This window comes from Brienomyrus brachyistius, chromosome 6, assembly GCF_023856365.1.
Source record: "Brienomyrus brachyistius isolate T26 chromosome 6, BBRACH_0.4, whole genome shotgun sequence".
Taxonomy (NCBI): Eukaryota; Metazoa; Chordata; class Actinopteri; order Osteoglossiformes; family Mormyridae; genus Brienomyrus; species Brienomyrus brachyistius.
This window is the reverse complement of record NC_064538.1, coordinates 16,162,377-16,181,487: the sequence shown is the minus strand read 5'-3', so window position 1 is coordinate 16,181,487 and position 19,111 is coordinate 16,162,377. Positions and strand designations below refer to the sequence as shown.

The 19,111-nt window shown below is 45.2% G+C and overlaps 1 protein-coding gene across 4 annotated transcripts in view; it reads left to right on the top strand.

Annotated features, from left to right (window-relative positions):
- The window catches only part of abr (ABR activator of RhoGEF and GTPase), a 114,382-nt gene that overhangs the window by 36,711 nt on the left and 58,560 nt on the right, over positions 1 to 19,111 (top strand). For 2 of the 4 annotated variants that reach the window (XM_049016772.1, XM_049016773.1), the window contains exon 2: positions 12,379 to 12,557. In XM_049016772.1, the coding sequence (XP_048872729.1) occupies positions 12,379 to 12,557 (179 nt within the window). Of the gene's footprint in view, positions 1 to 7,822; positions 7,840 to 12,378; positions 12,558 to 17,102; positions 17,408 to 19,111 lie in introns of those variants that run through there. The other 2 variants (XM_049016774.1, XM_049016775.1) reach the window with 2 other exon arrangements.

Sequence of the window (19,111 nt, the reverse complement as noted above, 5' to 3'; positions counted from 1 at the left end):
GTCTTGAATTTTTTTAATGACTGATGTCTCTGTGGATTTTCTGTGTCTGTTTGCGTGTGACGTGCACCCTGCCCCACTGCCCTCTAGGGGGCGACAAGGACATGAGTGTTACCTGCACAGGCACTTAAGTTAGAGCATGTGCCAAAAATCTGGTTTGTTCAGAAGTGAAAAGGAACAAACATAAGGTGACCAAAAATTTTGCCACCCCCTTAGACACACTGACAGTTGAACAAATCCCACCCCCCTCATAAAGCCAGCTCTTGCAGTTTTCACCACATTTATCCTATCTTTTCTCCCACATGTTCAGAATGGTGAGTCAATGGCTATACTGCAGGGCCCCCGGTTGTGCGTGAGCTATCTCTGTGTAGGCGGGTATTGAGGAACAATGCAAAAGTCTTCCTTGCTAGGATTAGAGAATGGGGGCGGAGCGTAGTGGCCATCCACCCCCTCCCCTCACTTAGAGGCTAATCCTCCTGACCTTTAATGCATATGATTCAGAGCTAAGCTGTGGTTCCCGGGGAAGTCGGCTAATTAGAATGTATCATATGAGACGCCATGGAAATGGCAGGGGCCCGGTGCTCTAAAAGGCGCTTGGCATTGAGGAGACCTCTGCTTAGCTTCCCCCCACAGACACTGACCTCTCATCTGATTGACGGTGGAGTAATTTCCTATGCTGTTTTTTCTGCCTCCTGATTTAAAATATTGCACTTTTTTTAACCGAGTACCAGAGATGTTTTCTATTCAAGATAAAATCCATGGGGTTTCTGCATAAAACGGGGGGTATGTCGGCAAATATGAAATGGCAAGTTAGGTTTGTGGTGCATCTGAATGGGCCTGAGATCCCTATTGATTGTCACTATTGTCGTTTTGTTGAAGCTCTGGTTTTCCAAAAGCAGGTCTCCCCATTATTGTGCCGTTTAAATTGCCTCTAATTGCCAGACAGTCGCTCATCTCTGCTCAGTCTGCGTTCCCATCATTCTTCATATTCTACCACGATCTTTGCAACTTTCCCTCGGTAGACAACAGATAAACTAATTAAAGTCTCATTTAACAAATGTAGAGATCAGAGCTTCTGCTGTATCCTGAATGATCTCCTACTTTCTCCAGGTCAGCACTCATCCTCTGCCTCATGGTGTTTGAGTAATGTCACACATCCTTTTGGGATGCAGAGGGCCTTGGGGATTTTTTAAATGCATCAGCACTCCTTTTTAAATTCCTGGGGAACTTTCCAGGAGGTATCTGATGATTAGAAGTGGACGTTGTCTTTGCACACTCAGCAGAAAGATTGTTTGGTGCTGCGGTGTTCCAGTGGAGCGTGGAATTTCTTAAACGATTGTACGCATACGTTTGTTTTGCTATCTTTACATTTTATTTGGAGTGTTTGAGAACATGCACGAGTGAGGAATGGCCAGCCATATTTTTGCAGAATGGTATTGTCAAGTAATATTTAATTTAAATAAGTACCATTTTTTGTGTCAAATTTTACTGTACTTTGGGGATAAATTGTCTTTTTTTATTTGTCTAATTTCTTTGACCATTTGGTCATGTTTTCATTGATATGAGTTTTGTTTAAGATGAATTACTGTGAGAAGGGTCCCCTGCTTTCAGACTTCACATGCACTGGGAATACCTTTTATCCCAAAGCTAGTATTCACACCTCTATGTAGCAGACTGATAGTTGTACTGATGTCTTATCAGTTGTTCTGGGGATATTTCCCAGACCATGCGTCACTATCTCGTTCATGTGTTGCCAGAGTCCAGCCCACCTGCAGCTTGGGAAGTATGTGAATGAGCCGTGTTCATGACCTCATCACTGAGGCTACGTCCATGCTAATGTGTTGAAAATTTTTTATTGGGGTTTCCAAAGAAAAATATCTACATCCACACTACCATTATCAATAGTGTTGAAAAAGTCTTTTCCATCCAAACTGCATCATGTAAAAACCAAATGATGTAGCTTATAATATTAACCTACACTGGGTAAAGCCCGGAGCACTTATAGCAGATGGAGGGCTAGATGACACATGAAAGCCCAAGACCTCAATGTTCACTAAAGCTGGGCCTTACGTAGTGATCTTCCCACCAGTGGTGATGATTTGTCCTGACCATCATCTGCACATTCCACTACATACCCACAGAAGACCTGTATACATACAAGCATTCAGGCCTGCAACTGTCACTAATGTGACGATCTTTCTCAGAATTGGTTGGTGATTGGTGACAGCCCCATGATGAGTTCCCTTGCACCACATGTTCAAATGCTTCACGGTGATGCCTTAAATTTATGCAGCCTTCTCAGTCCAGGATTGATAATTTAGGTGCCAAACCTTTAACCCTCCCTTGGAAAGCTTCACACACAAATGCTGTGGTCAGATATTACAGTATTTACCCCTCACCCCCCTGGTTCCTTCCCTGCTCTTCAGAGCTGTAATTGCATCCCTACAGCTGTCCGGGTTACCCATCATCCTTTCCTCAGCTGGGCTTCTGCTTGTCACCATCCTGAACCTCTTGCTCAGTGAACGTGTGTAATGTCATTATAGCTTTGCTAATGAGATATCGTTATTTGGGAAGACTGCAGGCTGCTGCCACTAGCTGAGGGAGGGAAGAAGAGAGATAAAAGACTGAAGCTGTTTGAGCCTGTCTGTAGCTTGAGGATTGTCAGGGTCTTGTTGCCAGTTGGCTGAGTTTCTGCAGTACATTGTCATTGTCATTGTCATCGGAGCCTAACCCGGCATTGTAACGTTATGCACCCTGTCTGTGGCTTTTAAGGGTCTCATGCTCAACCTGTGCGGTAATCGAGGGTCGAGCCACTGGGCGATGCTCCCATCGTGGGTGCAATATGTTAATCTGTCAACAGGCTGTGAGTCGCAGGATGGCAAAATACGTTTAGCCCTAGGTGTCTCAATAAAGATTTTTTTTTGGGGCCTTTAAGCCAGCTGAGGGTGAGGATGGGGGGGGTTGTTGCTGTGATGTGCCATTTGCAAAAGTTGGGATGTTTAAAGGGGTGGCGACCCCTGGCAACTTACTAAAAGCTGCTGCTTTTTAACATTTGAGTACTGATAATCCCGAACCATCACCCTGTATTAGTGTGGATAGAAAAATTGCCAGGCTGTACTTTTCTTTTATGTATTTTTTTTTTTATCAGTACCTGTTGGCTGGGTTGGACTCAACGAAAGTTCAGTTTGCACCTGATAATTGAATGCTAGCTCAGCTTAAAGGTTAGTGTTGCTGTTTTGATTAGCTTTGTTATGCAGCTGCGATTTTAATAACCCAAGGGCTTACAGAAATGCAGTATGGTGGTGTCTGGAAGGTGCTTTCTCTCCACAATACCTGTTCTAGAGTGTGCTGTGTTACCTGACACTGCTCTTCAAAGGTTGTCAGTGGTACATGGTTGGTCCAGCAGCCCTTGATAGTCAGCCAGTTTAATAAGCTTAATAAAACTCGCCATTGAAACCTGCAGGACCAATACCCAGGGACAGATTATGGGTTGTGTGGCCCCCTGGGCAAAACGTTCGCGAGGGCCCACCAGCACCACCACCACAATTCAAGGGCCCTTGGCAGCCAAATGCCCTACCTATAGGGTCAGGGGCCCTTGTAGGCAGAGGATCAAAGAATGTAGGCCCTCTAAAATAGACAAACGAAAATACATTGTTGATAAGCGTTGCAAATTGTTTTGGGCTAGGGGCCCCACGGGCCCCCTGCACCCCAAGGGCCCCTGGACAGCGCAATACCACATATCTAAATTTGTATGCACCTTCAGATCTACCACAGGAGGCGTTCTTTGACTCCATTAGTAGCTATTGATAAGCTGACCTTGGCAGAGCACGAAAGAGAGCGAGCTCGTCAGTGCCAGGCACACTGCATCTCTTATGTGCCTCTTATTAGACTGCAGCATTTACTAATGATGTTTACTGTGTAGCAGGAGTTAAAATAGAACATCTTGAAGGTGTCTTCTTGACATTGCTGCTGTACTGCTTTGTGGCTTGACTTGATCTCTTTTTAGCATGTGATGGACAGTTACGGAGTCAAGGAAGTATTTTCCCCACTGGCTCAAGGGATTCTAGGAACTGAGAAATCTTTGAGGCCTTAAGTTTGAAGCAGCCTCCAGAAAAAAGCTTGGCAGTCTGAGAATTTTCTGTCGCTTTGCATCAAATAGATTGCTGTGACTAAACCCCTTAAATGGGGCAACAACGTGTCATTACAGTTAAAAGCAGGATTACATGAACTACAGGGGTTCCTGGCTCTGCACACATGATAACAGCCTTCCAGGAACGGGTGACCCACATCGCGTGTTGTCCATTTTCGACAGCATTACTTCTGGAAAACAGTGGGGCGTTGACATTTGATGGTGATCTGTTACTTCTGTGCACACTGGAAAAGGACAGTTGGTGGAGGGCATTGGTGAGTTGGCATTTTCTCCCATGGATGCTGCCTGGCTCCTCAGGGGCAGAATTCAACCACCCCACGTCTGGCTAATGTAAGGAGCTCTGTCTTCTGCCTGACATCAGGCTTTATATATTCATCCATCCATTTCCTGAAACCATTTATCCTGTTCAGGGTCGCAGGGGGTCCAGAGCCTATCCCGGATGCTGCAGGCACAAGGCAGGGTACAACCCAAGACGGGGTGCCAACCCATCGCAGGGCACACCTACAGGCAGTTTAGTAACTTCAATCAGCCGCAGCATGTTTTTGTATTGTGGGGGGAAACCGGAGTACCCGGAAGAAACCCCACAATGACACGGGGAAAACTCCATGCACATGGAACCCTGATAGAGACTTGACCCCAGGTTCCAGAGGTGCTTACCACTGAATCATCGTGTTGGCCTGCTTTATATGTCTCTTTCCACTAATTTTTATTTATGTCAGTTATAGTGGTTGGGAGTAACTGTTAATTGTCAGACACTGCCTGGTTTAACCCAATGAGCACCAATGAAGTAACCATCTGGAAGTTGGTTGTCTTGAGTTCAGTGCACTTTCTCAAGGGTAGAGTACTTCAAGATGGCTCTGATAAGGGCGAATCGATTTTTCAAATTGTGTTTTTGCGCGTAGCTGCTCCAAAACACAGAATCTTGATTACAATCAAGGATTAATGCCGACGTAGCATCAGTTTGTGCAACGTCTGCATTGTGCATTCGTATGTGTAATTTGTGCCCGCCTGGCAGTCAGCTGGATGCAGTATACAGACATTTACTTTTACATTCATTAATTTAACAGAGGCTTTCATCCAAGTTTAACATATGATGCATCACATGCAGTTAAGCTTGTCTTCTCCCCTTGTTCACTATGTTTTTGTGCTCAGCAGTCCAGACTTGCACCTTGCACCGTGTTCAGGTGACTGTTTCCAGGAGAAATCTCATGGATGAACTTAACAATCAAATAAATAACGTTATACTTTTTATTTATGAGAAATATTAACTTTTTTATAACATAAGAAATTTACAAACGAGAGGAGGCCATTCGGCCCATCAAGCTCATTTGGGGAGAACTTAACTAATAGCTCAGAGTTGTTAAAATCTTATCTAGCTCTGATGTAAAGGAATCCAGGGTTTTAGCTTGCGCTACACTAGCAGGAAGACTATTCCATACTCCAACTACATGCTGTGTATAGAAGTGCTTCCACAAATTCGTTTTAAAAAGTTCTCCCACGGCGGCATGGTGGTGCAGTGGTTAGCACTGTTGCCTCACACCTCTGGGACCCAGGTTTGAGTCTCCGCCTGGGTCACATGTGTGTGGAGTTTGCATGTTCTCCCCATGTCGTCGTGGGGTTTCCTCCGGGTACTCCGGTTTCCCCCCACAGTCCAAAAACATGCCGAGGTTAATTGGACTTGCTAAATTGCCCATAGGAGTGCATGTGAGAGTGAATGGTGTGTGAGTGTGCCTTGTGATGGGCTGGCCCCCCATCCTGGGTTGTTCCCTGCCTCGTGCCCATTGCTTCCAGGATAGGCTCTGGACCCCCCGCGACCCAGTAGGATAAGCGGTTTGGAAAATGGATGGATGGATGGATGTTCTCCCACTAATTTCCACTTATGACCACGAGATCTAGTGTTTAATATTAAAATAGGCATCCAGACCTGTTAGAATCTTATATACCTGGATCATGTCCCCCCTTAGTCTCCTTTGCTCGAGGCTGAACAGATTCAGCTCAGCTAACCTCTCCTCATAAGACATTTGTCTAAGACCAAGAATCCTTGTCGTAGGCCTACGTTGCACCTTTTGCAAGGCAGCAATGTCCTTCTTAAGGTATGGTGACCAAACCTGCACACAATATTCTAGATGGGGTCTTGCCAAGGAATTATATAATTGTAGCATCACTTCCCTTGACTTAAACTCCACACACCTAGAGATGTAACCTAACATTCTATTGGCCTTTTTTATTGCTTCCCCACATTGGCGAGAGTGGGACATGGAAGCATCAACATACACACCGAGATCTTTCTGGTAATCAGCTACCTTTATTTCAGTGGAACCAATAAAATATCTGTACTTTATATTTCTGCTCCCTGCATGGATTACCTGACATTTATCTCCATTAAATTTCATCTGCCAGGTATCAGTTCAGTCGCTAATTAAATCCAGATCCCGTTGTAGCCTCTCCGCTGCCAGATCAGTATCTGCTACTCCGCCCACCTTGGTGTCATCTACAAATTTAACCAGTTTACTGTATGTATCTTGGTGTCAATATCATTAATTAGGAACAATAGTGGTCCTAAAATTGAACCCTGCTGTACCCCACTATAAACGCAGGCCCACTGTGACATTGTGCCTCTAATAACTACTCATTGCTTCCTGTCTGTTTTCAAAAAGTCCTGGATGTTCAAGATGAGATTGGAACTCTCCACAGGGAGATTTGCGTCAGTTGCAATCTAGCAAAGCCATATCAAACAATCAAGCCATGCTGAGCACATTTTGTCTCGATTGGACATGGTTTGTGGCACATAAAATACACTTTCATAGCTTTCTTTTCCACTTACGGAAAGGGGTTTTTCTGGAGTGCGTGTTGTACATTACCCAGACTCCAAAGATGATTGTGATACTTGTTTTAGGATTTTTCTTATCAGCATATCATCAGCTTTTGGTTAAACATTTCTTTGCGGTATGCCTATGTAAATTTCAACTTTGCTCACGTCCCTCTTTTCGTTTCAGCATTAGTGTAGCGTTGATGTGAGTTAGGACATCTCTCCTGCTGCATGGAGTCCTGGATGACTTCCAGAAGGGCCGTGGCGTTCCACTCCTTCACTCCCACTGTGCTTGTATTTCTGTCGATGCAGCATATTAAATGGGTCCGGCTGCGGCACTTGGAGGGAGTACAGAGCACAAAGGCTGCTGTGTTGGGTATTCAAAGTAGCAACTGCACGGTGATGCTGACTGTGTGGGAAATTCACACTCTGCCCCCACGCTGTGTGTAATGTGCCCTGGTTAATATGGCCAGTGTTTAACACACTGCCCTGTGTCTCCTTTTGCCACTAACGCTTATATATCAGTAACATGTTTGGGAATCGCTGCGTGAAAGTATGGAGAGCCAGTTCTGCGTTGTCGCAGCAGATAAGTCGAGGAACCCATAGAATGGCCATCCGCCTACGTCAGGGAGCTAAACGTGTGTGGCTTAGCTCTGTGTTACCTGCTTTGAATGGGAATTTGAATTAATTTGCTTGGAGCCCTTTGAATCAAACTTCTTGGTCCTGGTTTACGTCAGTGCTTCCAACTGGCCTTGGTTGAAGGGAGGTTCGGGATGCATTTAATGTTTCGCCAGTGATCTTGAGATCCATCCAAGTGAAGTTGGTCGCATGGATTTCTTCTTTGAAGCTGCCTGTATTATCCGCTCTCTCATTACACCTAACGGTAAGACTGGCATTAAACATGCATGTGTCACCATAATGATAAGGGGCTCAGTTTTCAAAGCTGCATCTGCCAACGGGCTGTATAGGTGTGTCTGCCATCTGATGAGGACGATGACAGTAAGGCTGTCACTATCGATTATATTAATAATTGAGCAATCTACCAATTTTAATCCTGATGATTCATAGAGTAGTTGTTTGTATATAATATATAAATTGCGGGAACCAACCAACCATTGCAGGGAGCACACTCACTCACACATACTGTCAGTTTAGGTACTCTTAAGTTGCATTTTTTTGAATAATGTAAGGAAACTGGAGAATTTGCCAAAACAATGCACACACAGGGTGAACATGCGAACTCCACACACACCAAGCGCCGGTGTGTAGCAACACAGCACTGGGATTTCATGATGTGTAAGGTTAATATCAACATGGAATTTCATGCACATGCAATTGTCGCATCACAATTCTTTGCTGGGTTCAAACCATCATGAAGTTGCACTGAAACATTTTTACTTAATCATAGGAAACAAAACCAAAGAAGCTTTGCAATTTTAATGATAGTTCTTTTTTAGTATTATCTAGTATATGTCAAAAAAATCACTCTAAGTTTACTGGCACCGCTTTTGTAATGGGTTCTGCATGTGCTCTCTGAGACGGTCACAATAATTGCCGTCCTTGCTGTTGCACTCACTCAGACCGTGTGGTGCTTTTGTGAGGAAATAAACAAAAATAAGTAAACAGGAGAAAGACGAACAAGAACCGGTCACAAAACAAACGTCTTCCTCTGTATGGATTATCATTATTATCATTTTATATCCCATAGCAACTATACTAAGCAGAAGCAAGTGATTTTTTGGCACTTCTTTGCTGGACTCCGTTGGTAGTAATAAGGTCTATTTGGCTATATGTCCAGCTCCTAAATATCACAAAAACCTTTTAAATATTGAAATGTGAACTTTTTCCAATATTGTTCAGCCTTTCAATGCAATATGTTCACAAAAAACAAGTAATATTACATGATTATTTTGTACCATATTATGTAAGATAATGTGGCTAAGAGATGGAGCTACTCATTTTCGCAGCAGTCATTTTCACATATGGGAATCACAGAAAGTAAGCAAAATTAAAGTCAAAGTGATGACAGACTTGGCTATTCTGAGAGGCTAAATGGCCTAACCTCACCGTCAAACCTGAATGTCGTCTTTTAAGATGTATTTGCATGGCAGTTGTGCTGTGGTGATATTTAAGTTCTGCCTTGCAATACTCAGATGACTGAATGAATTTTCATTCATTGTCAGTTTACTTCACAATGTGAAGTGCTTCCACACAACTGATGCCTTTTCTCTTTATTTTGTCACTTGTCCGCTCTGCGCCGTTGTCTTTCCGCCATATTTCTGTTCTAGTAATCGATAAGGAAGATTTTAACTGATGCTTTTAAATAATCGAATCATGGAGTGTAATCGAGTAATTGGGAATCTGCACCAGAATCTTTCGTCCCTGGAATGTGTCCTCATATTTGTCCGAATCTGTTTTAGAATATGTTGAACACATATCTATGTTCCAGAGTCTGTGTTGATCCTACAAATTTCTTTTGTGTTGCATAAGGTCAAGTGTTCCTGACATAGAGGTCAGCAGATGTATCAATGGCTTTGGCGTGTTTTGTTACCCCCCATTTACCTCGCATTTGTTAGGAGTGTGATGGTACGCGTTTTTATACTGAAAATTTTAGGTACAGGTCTTTCGGTACGTACTGAACTGTGATTTTTGTGTACCGTTACACCCCTCATCCATTGTGTTTATGGAAGTACTAACTCGTATTTAACTTGAGGAGCCATTCCACCAAAGAGGATTTATGTTCTTTTAGCCATGCAGCTGACCGACTGATAATGGCACATAGCTCACGGTTTGAGATGTTATAATGGCTACTGTCACCTAGTGTAGTCCAATACTGGTTCAGACACATGATACAAAGAACAGCTAACAGCATGCAAGGAACAGATAACGGCATACAAGTTAGTTGACAACAGAAGTGCAGTAGCACTGTGAAAACAAGTGAGACAGCATGGTTTATTAGAATTGCAGAAGGTGTAATATTGCAGTGGTCCATCTTAGCTATTCAGTTTGTGGGTCGCCTCTATTATGGTGGTATGTGACCTCCATGCTTTGGGTTCATTTCATCTATCGTCAGCTGGACGAACATGCTGCTGAATCTCCTCATCGACCTCTCTGATTTTATGAGGTGTCAGGAGGGTGCTCTCCCTCTGGAACCCTCATTGAATTTCCGTATGCCATTAAATGGAATTTACCCCATCAAAATGTCTGAAAACAATTCAACAGGAGGGCTTGTTTAGAGGGAATACGTGAAGTCAGTGTCAGACACCTAAATTTGTTTGATTTGTTTGATCAAGCTATCACAGTGTAGACTGCATGGCTTGGTTATTAGTATTTAGGCCCATTGGTTTTGAGGTGTCTAACCCCGGTTGCTGAGTCTTTATTTCCTGAGGATCGTTGTGTTCCTCTTATGTTATTTCTATTTAAAACTAGCCGATTTTGTGGCCACTGCTGGCTAATGGATTCCATTTCGCCCCTGGCTCTATTTGTGGCGTTTTGCCTTTTTTAACCGCAGTCTTTTGTGCTTATGTCCTACTACAGTCTAATCATGTGCTTCAGATGATTCTTTTTTTTCTAGCAGATGTTCATAGCAACATACATATGAGAGAAATAGGACATTGCAGGTAACATCCATGCTGTCAAGGAGTTGACTAGCAATAAGTACAGCTATGCTGAGCCTCGAATGAATGCTTGGGTACAAGAATAAGCATTGGAGAGCACAAGCATCTCCCAACAAAGCAAGAACCTCTATTCAGTGACCCGAAGTGCAGAATTAGTGACTCTAAATAGCATGTTGTGGGCACTTGTATGTGTGTGCGTTCTTTTCGTGTAATGGAGTGATCACCCCACACATCATGTCCCTTGCCTTGTCCCATATGTTTCCTCGTATAGACTTCAACCCTGCAATGGATAAGCATTTATGGGAGGTGATGAATGGCTGAGCCTGTACACAGACAGGGCTGTGCATTAAAGGGTCTCACTTTTAGAAGCTTGTTGGGCTTCCTTTGTGGCTGTGTTACTTCCTTTCCGGTCACTCAAATGCCCCCCCCCCCCAACCAGTAGTGGTATAGCAAGCTCAATTTCTCATAGACTCTGTTGAGAGGTGGGAGGTTTGTGCCTAGCCGCACGCTGAAAGCTTTTGATCTTCATCATCTTCTGGTATACCCTCCATCTTTCAAAACATTTCCTGTTCCCATGCCCCTGTCCAGTCCCCCCCACTTGTCAGCACAGTACCATCTGCCTACTAAGAACATGGTCAACGTAGCCTTGCAAACCCTCTCTGCTAAATTACGTTGATTACGTTGATTTTTATTTTCTTCAGAGGTATCATTGTGAGCTGCGCGTTCTGTGTTGGTGTTTATCAGTTCGGCCACCTGCCAAACTCCTCCTCTTACCTTTTGTCTTCCTAGTAGCTGATGTCATATTCTGAAGTGTGTTTCAGGAGAAGCCCGTTGGTCTGGTAGTGAATTCATTTATTTTAACAGGCGAAGCACATTCGGCGTTCTGGTCGTGTCATCTTTTTGTATCTCAATCACCACAGCCCTCAGCAAGACATGTGGTCTGGAGATGGATGGGTGAATCTCTCTTGATATTCCTAATAGGGTTCTGTTCCTCTTTTTAATATAAGCTGAAGTGCCTGCAGGGTTTAATGAAGTGGTAGTTGGAGTGACTGATTTACGCATTTGCAGCTTTCCAGTAGGTTCCGGGCAAAGCCATTTATCATAAGTGAAAATGTTTACAGCCGTTGTTCAGCAACTGACGTGCGATGCAACTCCTTCGCTACACCCACTGCACTTTTATAAAAATGTTTGCGGCTGCTTTTGCTCGGTAAGGATATCATCAGGAAAATGTAGCCACTGCACACTGACCCTCCTTCAGCAGTGGCCTGATCACTGGTAATGATGAGAGGAGGGAAGTGTCAGACCTGGTCACATAGCGTGAGACTAACAACCTCCACAGCCAGACCAAGAAGATAGTTGAGGATATAAGGAGAAGGCAAGGTGCTGTGGAGGGCATATCAGCCTGCTGTATAGCTGTGTGGTTCTGCAGCTGTACTGTACAGGACAGTTACTACAGCAGGTGATCAGGTTAGCCTAGGAGATCTCCCTTCACCGCAGGACACATATCACAACAGTGTCATCAGTGATCGCATCCACTCAATCCTTGCTATCATGAAGTCTGGCAAATAGGAACAGGAGTCTCAATACCAGAACATCTGATCTCTGGAACAGTCTATGCTCCCAGGCCAACCTGTTCCTTGGAGGGCCGGTCTGGGTGCGGGTTTTTGGCATGATCTCTCAATCAGCCAATAATTTAACAGTCATTCTTAACCCCAGCCCTGGGGATCCAGGGGGTCTGTGATATTGTCCCCCCCCCCCATTTTACCCTATCATTCATGATCATCTCTATCCCCCTTCTCCCCCAGACTTCAACTACAACACAGACGGCTATGATGGTGACGCCACAGAGGATCGCAAGTCCCAGGATGGCTCAGAGACCATGCCCTTCATCGATGAGTCGCCCACCATGTCCCCCCAACTCTGCGCCCGTGGCCCTGACGGCGAAGCTGTGTCCCCCACACCCCCCGAGGGCCTTTTGCCTGGGGTGAGTCTGTATTCTGTGGCATTCTGGGTAATTGCATAGCCAGCCTTCTTTTTACTGGGTGGGGGAGGGGGGGCTATACTCGGCTGTTCTCCGTTAATGTTGGGCTCTCCAACGAGCTTGTCTGTCAGTGTGCCACCTGAACGAAGTTGGGACGGATGATGGAGAAAATGACAAAAAAAGTGCCACATGACCGCCATCGTGACATGCTATGCGTCTGGGCAGGGCAGAGCCCCGTCACTGCTGCCCCTTTAGTGAGCACAGGAACATTTGGGTCCGCCCCCCCCTTCTGCCTCACTGTGAGAGGCAGGTGTCTCTTTCACAGGAATCTCCTTCAGCGTACCCTGCCTCTCCCCCAGAATCTCCATGAACCTCTCTCTTCCTGTCAGAGCTATTTCCCAATACTGCTGTGTGTGCCCTAAATCTGAGGTCTTTGAGGGGGAAAAAAATTTGCTTCCTTTCTTGTTGGCCGCCTTTCCAGTGGGGGTGCTGGTGCAGCCACTAGCCGATCAGTACGGAAGCATCTCATTAACTTGGAATTATTCATTCCCTCTGAAAGGGGACCGGCTGTATCTATATATTAATTATTCATGATGAGATGATGATTACATCACATATAAATATGAATGAATGTTAATCAAAATTGTAAGACGAGAGAAATTAGTTGCCAGTGGTATGATTAGGAGAGATCCTGTGGCATTTGGACGCTAGTGATTGCTGTTGACAGGGACACGCATGAGCTTCTTAACTGGTGGGCTCATCAAGTCTCTATTAGTGCTGGTATTTGCCTTTGTATCAGTGTCATTCTGCCTTTTCTGAAGCAGGGAGTCGGGAAAGAGGCACATCTGTGCTGAATCCCCTGGATCGCAGTTATTGTGGTGGCCTGCTGCATACTTTAAAGTTGTTTGCACACATCTCTCGTCTCTGTAGGTGAGTTAGAGGGAAGCAGGATATAACAAACCACCAAAATGATCGTTTGCAACTGTTCCACCATGTGATGGAAACGTGAATGGAAAGCTCCTGTGGTTTGTTTGTTCGGTTTGTGCGCTGCATTGGGAAATTCTGCTGACCGTACTCTCCGTTTTCACAATTAAACCCCTGGTTGCTGACGGCAGTGTCGAAAACCTCGTTTTATGTAGTCGTCTGGTAAAGTAATTTTAAGATTTGTGATAAACTGAGTTTTTTTTTTTACTTCAGAGCATTTGAATTTACTCTGTCGGGTCAAGGTCTTGAGAAGGTTTTCCAGAGTGTGCTGGTTAGCACAGAGCTCTTTATGCAGAATAGTGGACAGCACGGACACTTACTAATAGACTAATGCCTGGCTTGATGTTTGTGTTTCATTCCAAGCAAGTCTGAGAAGTTCATGTCTGCAGTTTAAACTGTAAGTGTTTGTTTTTTTAGACCTGGGTAAAATTCAAAATTGACCTTATTTGTGCAAATAGGCTGACTAGAACAGGGTGTCCAATCTTATCCGCAAAGGGCCGGTGTGTTTGCGGGTTTTCATTGCAACTTCCTAAGTAGGTTACTAAAGGTTATACCCAAAACCTGCATACACACCGGCCATTTGCCAATGATGAGGTTGTGCACCTCTGGACTAGAATGAATCTTTTTGTGTAAATCAATGATCACTGTTACCATAGGTGATTCCTCCTATGGTTTTATCTATTTGGAGGTGTCCTTCCAGAGAAAGACAAACTCTTTATTTTTTTGTCATCATTCTGTCCATGTATTTCCAGAAATACTTACCCAGTGAAGGGTCATTTGGATTTCTTTGTCAATCTGCAGTGGGTTTACCAAAACAATTTTCAATTGTGCAATATGCACTGTATGCCGCCATCTAGTGGTAGCCACTACAAAATACTCTGCATGAATTAGTTTCCCTTGAAATTCACTGTATGGACAAAAGTATTGGGGCACCTGGCCATTACACTGACAAGAACTTTTATGACATCACATTTAAAATCCATTGGCATCAATATGGAATTGGTCCTGCCTTTGCAGCTATAACAGCTACCGCTCTTTTGAGAAGGCTTTCTACAAGTTTATGGAATGTGTTTGTGGGAATTTTAGCCCATTTATCCAGAACAGTATTTGTGAGGTCAGGTACTATGGTGGACGTGAAGGCCTGGCTCGCAATCTCCGTTCTATTTCATCCCGAAGGTGTTTCTATGGGATTGAGGTCAGGGCTTTGTGTGGGTCAGTCAACTTCTCCCACACCCATCTCACCCAACCATGTCTTTATGGAGTTTGTGCAGTGGTGCACAGTCAACCCTTGAAAAACAACCCCAAACCATTATCTCTCCTCCACCAAACTTTACAGTTGGCACAGTGCAGTCAGACAGGTAACGATCTCCTGGTATCCGCCAAACCCCGGCTCATCCAAAGTGCAATTCATCTCTCCTCAGAAGTTTTTTCGACTGGCATGCTTTACATGCACTTGCTATTGCGCTTGGTGATGTGTGAGGCTTGTATGCAGCAGCTTGGCCATGGTAGCCTGTTCCATGTACTGTAGCTCACAGTACATTGTTTACTCCTCCTTTACACTGGGGTTAATGGCATAAGAAGTTGGGAGTTTCCCATGGAAGTTGAGTTTCTGTTGTTCCTAAATGCTTCCACTTTGCAATATTACCACTTACAGTTGACCGTGGAATATGTAGCAGGGAAGAAATTTCACAAACTGACTTATTGCAAAGGTAGCATCCAAATGACGGTACCACGCTTGAATTCACTGAGCTCTTCAGAATAACCTGTTCTTGCACAAATGCCTGTAGAACTGACTGCATGGCTAGGTGCTTGATTTTTATACACCTCTGGCAATGGGACTGAATGAAATACCTGAATTCAGTGATTGAGAGGTTTGTCCCAATACTTTTGTCCTCGTAGTTTATAACTGCAGTCTTTCATTTAAAAGTTGTTGATGTAAGTAGGGGGATAAGCAAGGTCAAGCTAATTATGTTTTTATTCAGGAATGTATAATTATAAATGGAAGAATTACATCATGTGTTAATTTAGGTTTTTCCTGTTATTTGAAGACCTACCAACCACCCACCTACACATAGCAACTGCCTTCTTTTAAGGTGCTGTGCGTGACAAGAATTATAAACTTAAGCGGGTTCCTTCTTCATCTCTACACTAATTGGTTATATACTCCTTTCTTGTTACTCTAATTTGAGATATACTTTTTGAACCTTTCATTGTTCAGTAATGTATCCCTTGCGCTTCTCTGTGACGTATTCCTATAACCCTTACGCTTTACTGTGACATACTTCTCTATCCCTTGGTGATATGCTCCTCTGTCCCATACGCTCCGTGGCGATATACACCTCTATGCCATACGCTTCTTTGATATATTCCTCTATCCCATATGCTGCTTTGGGATATACACCTCTATCCCATACGCTTCTTTGATATATTCCTCTATCCCATATGCTTCTTGGCGATATACTCCTCTATCCTGTATCCTTCTCTGGGATATACTCACCTAACCTTTATCTACTCGGTGATAGACTCCTCTATCCCTCACTCTTCTCCGTGATTTACTCCACAATCACTTACATGGTGATGAACGCTCCAACTCCTGACAGTTATCGACTTGTTTCAGGGATGTAAATAGGTCGGTAGCTCAGTAGCATCACTGACACAATGCCGATTAGGTTTCTTGGTGGTATGAAAGCAAGGCCCCTCTTAGCCACTTTTGTGGTCACTGTGCAGTCGTCTGCTTGTTACGCTACACCCTGATGTCTGCTTTAAAGTTCACTTCCCTGAGCAATGTTAGATTATTTTGCTCCAGCAGGGCGTCTGTCCTAACCAGGTTTCCACTTCCTCATTTGTATAAATGCTGAAGCTAGTTAATCATGCTGAAAATAAGGACCCCATGTCTGCATTTCTGTGATGTAGTTCTCAAGGCTATCTCTGTTTGTCTGTGTAGCATGTTTGATTATACCCCATGCGCAGAAACCCTAACCCTGTCTTCTTCATACTTGTATACATGAGGTCACTGTGCTTTGTGCCCCTTGGACCCTGCTTCATCCTCTACAGCTGATCTTGGAATCTCTGTGTTTACACCATCCACCTCGGCATCTGTCACATTGCTGAAACACCACACTGCAGTATTACTTTGTGTCCGTCAGCACTGTGCTGCATCACTTCCTGGGGTGCAGTTTGGTAAGAGACAGAGTGGCACCATGCCTGGCTCGACAGGATGGCTGATGGAGGGCCAACAACGGTCCAACACAGTTACACGTTTCTCTCTCAGAAAAGGGCCTCTGTTTTCCACAAGGCAAGAAAAACACTTTGAGGAAGTAGCTGCCTGTGTGGGGGAGGAGATGGGGATGGGGATGGGGGGGGGGGTGGGTTTGACCAACTGGCTGCTGCCGCCGCTGCTGTCATAGACACTGACAGAACAGGAAGACTGGGCAAGGACCTCCTCCCCCATCACCACTACCACCGCCTTTGTCGGCCCACGTGGCTGGAGTGGGTGTGTTTTAGTAAGGTGGAGTTTCAGAGAAGGCAGACAGAGCTGGCAGTTAGTGAGTGAGAGAGAGAGAGAGAGAGAGAGAGAGACAGAGAGAGACAGAGAGAGTGAGAGAGGAGGGAGGTGGGGTTGGCCAGGGTAGGCATTGCCCAGTGGCTCGGCCGCAAGCAAGAATTTGAGAGAGACCTCTGGGCTCCACGGTGCCAATGTTCTACCCTGACTGGCACGACACACCGTGACAGGCATGGAGGAGGAGGACGAGGTCATCAGCTTCCTGGATAGCGTGCTGGATGATGAAGATGTGTACGATAGTGGGGAGTTGGACTTGGAAAGTACCCTGATGCCGGATGAGAACTGTCTGAGCCTCCGGCCCTTTAAGGTGAGCCATGACACCATGGGAAGGGCACTGAAATACGTGTGAAAACTTTGACTTCTGCTTGAGCTTGGAGGCTTCTATTGCAGCACCGTAACTAAAAATAGCAGAGCAGAAAACACTGAAAACCCACACCGCGTGGTGTAGCATAGCATAGCATGGCCCGTATGGCGCTCCCAAGCCCTGGTGCCGCACGTTTGCAGTTAGCGTGGTCCTGTCTGAGGCACGACACACTGGATTATGTGGCAAACAGCTCACCAGTCTCTGAAGTTTGTCATTTCTCAGGCAGGAGACGCCGCTGATGTTGCCACACAGTGGTTTCCTTAAGAGTACTTCTCGTTTTTAATTTTATCTGCCTGCCAGTGTCCGTATGGTGTTTGCCATGGTCCTGCGGTGATCAGGGGCCAGTAGCTGTACCTCTCCTACAGTCTCCTTACCGGGGGACTCACAGGAACATCTGGGCCACTCTGTTGTCCCCATATAGAGAAGCTAGGAGGCGCTCCCTCCTACACAGATCATCTCGCTTAGCTGTTTTTCCCCTTATTCTTGCCTGGCTTGGCACCTGACCAGCAGTCCCTCTTAGAGGTGAATCAGTGGCTGGAAAATGTCTAAAGGCTGGTGCTCCCCCCAGACTGAGGTATGCCACATGGGGATGTCACTTGTCTCATTGCACATGTCTGTTACTAGCATCAGGGCAACAATAATGAAGGGCTGAGAGTGGAGAGGGTCCTCTGATTCTCACTGAACCTCGACTTGTCCGACTCGTGCCTATCTCTGATACTTCTGACACCAACTTACCCCGACGCTACTGACTCGGAGCTTACCTGACCCTTCTGACTCCCACCTAGCCCTGACACGTGTCCCCCCAGTGCGACCTGTCATTCGTGGCTGCGATATGGTCCCCCCGTGTAATGAATCTGCCTTGCACTCCTGGGGTGAATGTGCTGTTTACTCTTCCTTATAAATGGAGAATATCACTCATTGAGCTGATCTGAGGCACCTGAGTGTTCCGAGGGTCTGGGTGTGTATATTTTTTTTTGTTTTCTCTGAGCTTTGGTTTGTTTTGAAACCTGCTTGTTTGGCACGGTGTGTGGTGAGGATGTGTCTGGTAAGTGGTCCTGCGTTGCACCCTCAGCTATCGCTGGCTGATCTTATCGCTCTCACCTGTTCCTTTTCCTGAATGCGCAGAGTAAATGATTAATAGACAATGGCTGCGTTGGATAGCCTGAACGCCATGATTGCTTTCGCCGTGCTGCATTTCATTGGTTACTGTCCTTATTAATCTTTGTGTACTGTAAGATTATTCGTTTGTGCGGTCCACCTAGATATGGGTTCCAGTAGTTTTATATATGGTTATGTAACTCAGCAGGTTAGGACTCTGCAGGAGATGAAGAAGCTGGTCTGTTCCTGCCTAGCAGGTAGATCTACATCAAATCTCAGAGTCAGCAGAGTGACATCACCATTAGGCCCGTATGGGTCACAGTAAGGCGTGGCGTGTAGTTGCCCGGCTGAGTGTTTATGCCCAGGGCCGCCGCGCCTTTCTGTGACCCACCTGGCGGCCCCATGAACAGGAAGGGTGGGCGGTGTTCTCTCTCTAGCGGAGCACAGTGCTAAGCGTGGACTCTGACCTAATAGTGTGCAAATACAGAGAGGGGAAGAAAAAGAGGCGGTCAGAGTCAGAGCAGGGCACTGATAAAGGGTATCCTGCCG